General features: G+C 44.9%; 1 protein-coding gene across 2 annotated transcripts in view; it reads right to left on the minus strand.

Moving 5' to 3' along the window:
• The window catches only part of LOC311141795 (uncharacterized protein), a 30,169-nt gene extending 22,303 nt beyond the window's left edge, over positions 1-7,866 (minus strand). For both annotated transcript variants that reach the window (XM_084177257.1, XM_084177258.1), the window contains exons 1-4: positions 7,816-7,866; positions 7,463-7,553; positions 3,191-3,284; positions 37-1,399 (exon numbers count right to left, since the gene is read on the minus strand). In XM_084177257.1, the coding sequence (XP_084033383.1) occupies positions 37-1,397 (1,361 nt within the window). In that variant the 5' untranslated portion in view covers positions 1,398-1,399; positions 3,191-3,284; positions 7,463-7,553; positions 7,816-7,866. The remainder of the gene's footprint in view (positions 1-36; positions 1,400-3,190; positions 3,285-7,462; positions 7,554-7,815) is intronic.
• Between the last annotated feature and the right edge of the window lie 145 nt (positions 7,867-8,011).

Raw genomic sequence — 8,011 nt, forward strand, 5'->3', positions numbered from 1 at the left:
AGGACTGACAGACTGAGTGTGGTGAGGAGCTCCTACCTTTTGGTCAGGTCAGGGGGCAGAGGGCGGGACTTAAACGGTGGTCTAACAGCAGGGGTCTGGGCTGGTGGTGTAACAGTATCTTCAGTAAGCTTCCTGATTCGCTGTTTAACAGCACCCAGTGATACATCTGCCTCTAGGATTGGCTGTACTGGACAGTGAGGCTCTGGTCTTTGGGCAGCAACACGGAGAGGAACCACAGGAGAGGAAGAGGAAGAATCAAGCAAGAGACTGATCCGTCTCTTGATGCTGCCTCCACCCTTCCCTTCATCCTGATCATCCTCTTTCTCTTCCTCTGTTTTCTTCTCGCTCCCTCGTGCTAAGGCTGAGGGCTTGCTGTCTGGGGCTGGTGGTGTAACAGTGGTCCTCTCTGCTCCTTTCTCCTTCTCTCTCCTCCGTAGCGGTTCTGCTGGAGTGTTTTCCTTGCTGTCTGTCTTGGCAGGTCGGCCGTGGTGCAGCGACAGGCCAATGGACTCAAACTTGGAGGTGAGGTCGGCTGAGAGGGGCCGTCTCACTGCCCAGCGAGCAGCTGGGGTGGGCAGCTCAGCCTGAGTGGGAGAGGGCAGGAAGATGGCTGACACAGGTCTGGGCCTGGAGCCTCTAGACTGGGGTCGGAGTTGGACTCTGACCTTTGGCCCTTCATCCCCCTTCCTCTCTTCCTCATCTTGCCCTATCTGACTGAGGAAGCCCATAGACTTGGCTCTGGTCATAGAGGCTCCCCCAGCTCTGATACTGGATGCTGTTTTGTTCCTTTCCTTCTCCTGTTTGGTGGATCCGGACCATTCTGCTGAAGGCGGTTTCTTAGGGCCTCGTGAGTGGGAAAAGCCTGCCGCTGCTGGCTTCTGACGCCGCACCGGTTGGGAGGGAGTTGGTTTGCTGGGGTCCCCAAGGGTTAGAAGAGGGAAGGGTTTGAAGGGCTGGGCTACAGGCTTTGTGGTTTGTCCAGTGCTCAACTTGGGAGAGGGTTTGTAGGAGGTAGGAGCAGGACGGCTGGGGTTGGTCGGCACTGGCCTGTGTTTGCTGGTGACATTTGGCTGCTGAGGTTTTGGGGGGCTGGGTGGGTCAGGTTTGTAAGAAGTAGGGCGAGTGGGCGCTGATCGGGGCTTGGTATTAGGCTTAGGAGCAAGTATTGGCCGGATGGTGGGGTTTTTCTCCACAGTGAAAGGTTTGGGAGTGAGCCGTGGTTTGGGTGCAGGCATAGTTTTACTAGGCTCTGGAGTGATGATGAGGGAGCCCTGGGTGTTGGAGGGGCCCTCCGTAGGGCTCTTGTTGCTGGAGTCAGCCAGAGGGCTGAGGTGCAGTCGTCCACCTACACCTGTCCTTCCCACCTCCCCTGTCTGCACCTCCACTTGTGCAGCCATCCCTGTGGAAAAACACCTAGTGAGAGGAATGTACAAATCTCTATCAGCAGCCTTGGCCATTAACTGTCCGTCTACCAATAAAACTATAAACAAAGTCCAATAAATGATCCATCTATTCAGTGAGTCGTACTGCCACTCCTTTCTCTGATGCAATGCACTGACTGTACTACGACTGGTGCATTCACATCAGGAACATGGGAGAACCAAGACAGCTTTTACTGCCTCTATCTGGGCACTACTCTGGACTTTGCCTTGGGAGGCGTCATGCACCCAGAGATGTGGCTGGCTGCTCTAGAAGCAGATGGGCTGTTAAACAGAGGCCATTCATCAGTATGGCAGGCCTCCGCCAGGGGGAGAGGGGGAGATCCATCACCTCTGGAGGGTTCAGTTCCCTGGGTATGGGAAGGGTTCAGTTCCCTGGGTATGGGAAGGGTTCAGTTCCCTGGGTATGGGAAGGGTTCAGTTCACTGGGTATGGGAAGGGTTCAGTTCCCTGGGTATGGGAAGGGTTCAGTTCCCTGGGTATGGGAAGGGTTCAGTTCCCTGGGTATGGGAAGGGTTCAGTTCCCAGGGTATGGGAAGGGTTCAGTTCCCAGGGTATGGGAAGGGTTCAGTTCCCTGGGTATGGGAAGGGTTCAGTTCACTGGCAGCATCGTTTTCATCTACTGTTTCTCTGTCTGCCGTGACTGGGTCTGACTCAGAGATAACCATTACCCATAGTCTGAGACAAATCGAGGTTCTATCTGCATTTTTGTCAAAATTGAATTAATGACATAGCCTTGGTCTGTTCAATGTTTCTACCTATATAGTACTTTAAAAACACCCCAATTTATATAAATTCTAAAGAATACAAAATAAAAATAGCTGACACCATTCAAATCAATTAGGGTTCGGAACTTTAAAGCCAATTATCTCAGAATCATCTTTTTGCAGATAGAACCTTATAATCCCAAGATCTCAAAATATAGATGCAGCTACAGGTGAGACAGCAGAAATCCTGCCAGCACAATTACTGTCTGGTGCTTGTTTTGAAGATCAACAGTAATCTGAAGATTACAGAGCTGCACCAGATATCAGTACCAGAGAGGCAGAGGCAGGAAGGCTCATTGTTGTCTTTTCCATTCAGTCAGTGTTGTAATGCAGGGCAGGTCTGGCCTATGGCAGTAAAAGGGGAATTCCATTGAAAAACTACACCAGTAATTAGATATTCTGCTCCTCCACTACTAAAGGGCTCTACACAGTCTACGCAAACGGAGCAGACAAAAAATTCAGCTGCACAAATGTACGTAGAACTACATAGAGAGCGATGCAAACTGACCTCCGTCGGCTCCATTTACGTAGACCCTTTAAAAGTTTCTCTAAACTTGCTAGACTCCTGTTGTGAATGTTGGGAGTTATCAGAGGACCATGTTCACTTGAGAGATGTGTTGTGGTGGTATAAGGGATAAGTATGTAATAACTATAAACACTGAGTCAAATCATGAAGAGGGAGAGCAAAAACATCAAAGCAACAACGTTAAAAAGCTGATATTTTGGTGGACTGCTGCCCTTTAAGAGGCTCCTCCAGATCTGATAATGTATTCCACTGGTTCTTCTCTTGAGATAGGCTTCTCTGTAAGGGATTGACTGCTCTCCTAAGGTGTGAGAGGGGGACGCACAGAACTGTTTGGTGGTGCAATTATCTAATTCTGCTTTGACTGCAGTTCAGATACAATTTCATTGGTCGCAAATTGTATTGGTCGCATACACGTCCTAGTTGTTGTTGTTGTTGTGGGCAATCCCATCATCACTCACTTGACTGACTGTCAACAGTCTGCAGTGGAGCCCTGTTTTCTGTGGTAACCACTCAGTGATGTCATATCACACTTGAGTAAGGAGTAGAAGGAGCCTGAGGAGAGAGCACAATTTGGTGTCATTACAAAGGAAGGAACTCTGTTTCCTGTAACAGTAGACCCTGCGGCTGTATACATCAAAGTGTAGCACAGACTTCTACATCATTACAATAGTCTCAGACCTCCCACCGGAAATCCATTTAGCATTTTTCATGTATGGAAAGACACACACAGAGAAACACCCTAACATACATTTTGAAGGATGTAAACAAAGATTCAAAAACTACTAACAAGAATAGTAGATTTCACAACATGCATAATAGATAAAATGGAGAAGAGAAAAACAAGAATGGGAGTAAAGGGAAAGCGAGTGTGCTACTGCTAACAGGGGTCTGATAAATTGAGGCAGTGGTTGTTGACAGGAAACGCTTTTGAAAAGCTGGAATGCTAAACATTCACTGTAGATGGGTCTAGCAACACAGCAGGGACTGGAGGAGAAACCACTGGCTGTAAGAATCGCCCTGCACAACTGCCATTTGCTTTAAAGTACAAACACAAATTCTGGACCAGATCTAACCAAGTTCAATTGAGTAGGGACTAGCCTACCTTTCAACTAGAGACAAATGAGGTAAAAACACAGAATGAGCTCTGCTATGAGACAGATTCTAAATAAGCTCATCGCAACTGGGGAAAAGAATACAGTAGATAGAAATGTGGCAGGTAGCTTAGTGGTTAAGAGCGTTGTGCCAGTAACCGAAAGGTCGCTGGTTCTAATCCCCGAGCCGACTAGGTGAAAAATCTATCGATGTGCCCTTGAGCAAGGCACTTATCCAGAGCGACTTACAGGAGCAATTAGGGTTAAGAGCGTCTGCCATATTATGTAAAAATAAAATAAAAAATAAAAATGTGTTTGACATGGGCATTAAAATGTATGCCAAACGAAAACCATTGATTTCAAAGTTTAACAAACCATACAACTCAATGCGCAAGGACAGATGCCTCTAGTTTTGAGGGAGCGTGCAATTGACATGCTGACTGCAGCAATGTTCACCAGAGCTGTTGCCTGATAATTTAATGTTCATTTCTCCACCATAAGCTGCCTCCAACGTCGTTTTAGAGAATTTGGCAGTACATCCAACCGGCCTCACAACCGCAGACCACGTGTAACCAAGCCAGCCCACGACCTCCACATCCGGCATCTTCACCTGTGGGATCGTCTGAGACCAGCCACCCAGACAGCTGATCAAACTGAGGAGTATTTCTGTATGTAATAAAGCCCTTTTGTGGGGAAAACTCATTCTGATTGGCTGGGCCTGGCTCCCAAGTGGGTGGGCCTGTGGTTTCTTGCATCAAACAACACAACAACATTTTCAGTCACTTCCTTGTCTTTAGGACAAGTGGATAAACAGGTTAATATCAAGCCCTGCATGTCTTTTTTCCCAAGTCACTTGGAATGTAGGCCTACATTGTACACCACACATTGTCCCCAACACAAGGTGCACCTGTGTAATGATCATGCTGTTTAATCAGCTTCTTGATATGCCACACCTGTCAGGTGGATGGATTATCTCTTATTTCAGCTCATGAAACATGGGACCAACACTTTACATGCATATATATTTTTGTTCAAGATATGTGGGTTTTTGGTAACGGAATTTCAAGGCACAAGGCAATGTTTCTTAAACTTAAACTTACAGATGGCAGATTTTTTCTCTCAAAACTAAATACACTACATGGCCAAAAGTATATGGAAACCCCTTCAAATTAGTGGATTTTGTTATTTCAGCCACACCCGTTGCTGACAGGGGTATAAAATCGAGCACACAGCCATGCAATCTCCAAAGACAAACATTGGCACCAGAATGGCCCGTACTGAAGAGCTCAGTGACTTTCAACGTGGCACCGTCATAGGATGCCACCTTTCCAACAAGTCAGTTCGGCAAATTTCTGCCCTGCTAGAGCTGCCCGGGTCAACTGTAAGTGCTGTTATTGTGAAGTGGAAACGTCTAGGAGCAACAACCGCTCAGCTTCTGTGCTCTAACTGAGAATATGTCTACCAGTAGAGTGCAGTACACCTGCAGAGCAAAGGCCTAGAATGCAATGTCCATAGAGCAATCCTGCAGGCTTTAACACTGCATCTAGCCTACATTTGGTTAGAAAAACATGTATAGAACATAAGCAACCATATGTGACACACACACATTGACACTCATGAGGAATAACTTGGTGGTGACTTGACTACCAAAGAACTAGAGAGCAAAGGTAATTTGGGAGATGAAAGGAAAAGATACGAACATAAGAGGAAGAAGAGAGGAAAATAAAGATCTTTAGAGAATTGACTATTAGACCCACAACTTTCCTCAGCCAAAATTATTTTTTGCAACCTGCCAGTGTCAGTGTGTGATGCATGCACACCACTATGTCCTCTATCATATTGGTAAGTATAGACAACACCTTTAAACTTTCAAGTCACTGTTCTTAATAGGATCTAAGGATCTATTTGACAGTGTGGTCCAGATACACATATTGTACTCACTACTAGTCATTACTCATTAGGTGACAACATTGACATACCTTTCATACAGACCAAAATCCCACTAATTTACCATGCCTGCTTTTTGTATACCAGCTTTTTCACACATCTGAATGGGGTAGGGGGTAAAAAAAAACATGGTCAATTGAAAGCCACCGATAGACCTAGTCATGATTCCTGCATTTTTCACAGACCCTGTAACCAAAATACAGGTACCGGGTCTATGTGAATGGTTCTCTGTTTTTTTGCATGAAAATTAATTAACACTGTTTAATACCCCCCTAATTTGAAATGCAAATAGCCCCCCATGGTTTAAATTCCCAATCTGGCCCTCATACCATCATGGCCACCTTATCATCCCCAGCTTCCAATTGGCCCTTCTCACCTGTAACTATTCCCCAGGTTGTTGCTGTAAATTAAAACGTGTTCTCAGTCAACTTATCTGGTAAAATAAGGGTAAAATAAAACACCCCCCCCACCCCTCCCAATTTGCCAGTTAACCACTGATATGTATTTTTTTTTAAGGTACCTGCAAGAAAGTGGTAAATAAAGGGCTGTTTGAAAGGGGGTCATATAAACATTGCCTTATATTTTCTTTCAGGAAATATACCACATCTTCTGTCTGAAATGGTTATGAGTAACACTAGAGTCCCCTTGTAGTAAAAAGGCATCTGGAATTGTTCAAATGAAACCTAATTTCCTGTGCTGTGCCTTGGCTTTGTGTGGGTAACACTGTCATGCTAATGACAGTCTGGTTTATCCTGTTTAAGTTTTGCAGAGGACAAAATACTTCCCAAACTGTGTTACGTGAACAAAGACTAAGCAACACTTGAACCTAGCTATGAATACAGAAGTTGCTGTGTGAGACTAGTAGTATGGTGGTGTAGAAAATAAGGGTGAGATTATTTTTCTATTAGCTTGTTCACTCTTATTCTGTCAGATCGATGATAGTTCATTGCCCAGAAAGTTATATAACATCATGCATTATGATACTTAATTCGGCGGCCAGTCGTCTTGACCAGACACGTTCTCTAACGTTATTCGTTAGATGGTTAACTAACGTTAGCGCAACTGCTACGCACCACCGCATGAGCACAAAGAAAATGTAGGCTAACCAACTTTTAGCCAAGTTTTGAAACTGCCTTTGATGTAACACTTGCTACATGCGATCCTGAATCAATTATTTGAAATGCATTTCATGTAATTTTGCAAAAAGTTAGCAAACGAGTAGTGAGTCTTACCTATGTCAGAACATAGCTAGTAACGTTAACTGGCTAGTCGGAGCTAGCTAACTAGTCTGACTCAAGTCAAGAGACGCTGAGTTAACAAAACATTACAATATTATCTAGCAAATGTGAAACCATGAGGATCAGAGAAGGAGAAAAATACCAACTAGTAAGAGATACGTAGCGTAGTATTATTAGCTAGTACTTAGCTAAGTCGTTAGCTAGCTATATGACAATTAGCTCAATGTAGCTAGCTACAGTAGCTAACGTTAGCTGCTAGCTTACTTACCAACTTAGCCATGCATATCCCTGCGTTTTATGTGAATCGATTAGTTTAAACAATCAGTGGATAGATACTGACCGCCAGCTGAGTATCTAGCAACAAAACCTGGCTGGTGTGAACTATTATCCCGTATCAGCGTTTAGTCGTTAGCTAGCTAACGTTAATACAGGAGTGGACGGTAAATGAACTTACTTCACTGAGAAATCCATCCACCTGTCGAGTTTATCCGCACCTTTCCTCAAGGACCTAATTATTTTCTTCAACTAAGTCTCAGTCAATCGCTCTGCGGTGTGGGAAATGGTATATCAGTCAGGCAGTGGCAAACCTGTTGCGAACACACTAGTAGCCAGGTTGTTCGGAGACTAGCTGCGATTCAACCAATAATTGTCTTTTGACATTGTGCTGGGAGACTCCCAGCACCAAATGTCAACAAAATTATTTGTTGAATCGCAGCTATTCGGAGACATGAGCTTTCAATAGATACATTTGAAACTAGCTATTTAAAAAAAGTTGAGTTCATAGCTATCTGTAACTAGTTGACTTACTTTTCTCTCCTCACACCCTTGCCGCCTGGCTCACTCCAACTTGGTAGTAGAGGTGAGGGATTTGTTTTGATACTGTAGTTGGCTGGCTGCCTGCTAGCTACAAGTTGGTAGGTACAGAATGGTGTCCCTCCGTGTGGAATGTTTTCATTACTACACTGACACGGTCTGCGACAGGTGAGATGTAAATGTATGGGTA

This window comes from Coregonus lavaretus, assembly GCF_964263955.1.
Source record: "Coregonus lavaretus genome assembly, chromosome: 14".
Classification (NCBI taxonomy): Eukaryota; Metazoa; Chordata; class Actinopteri; order Salmoniformes; family Salmonidae; genus Coregonus; species Coregonus lavaretus.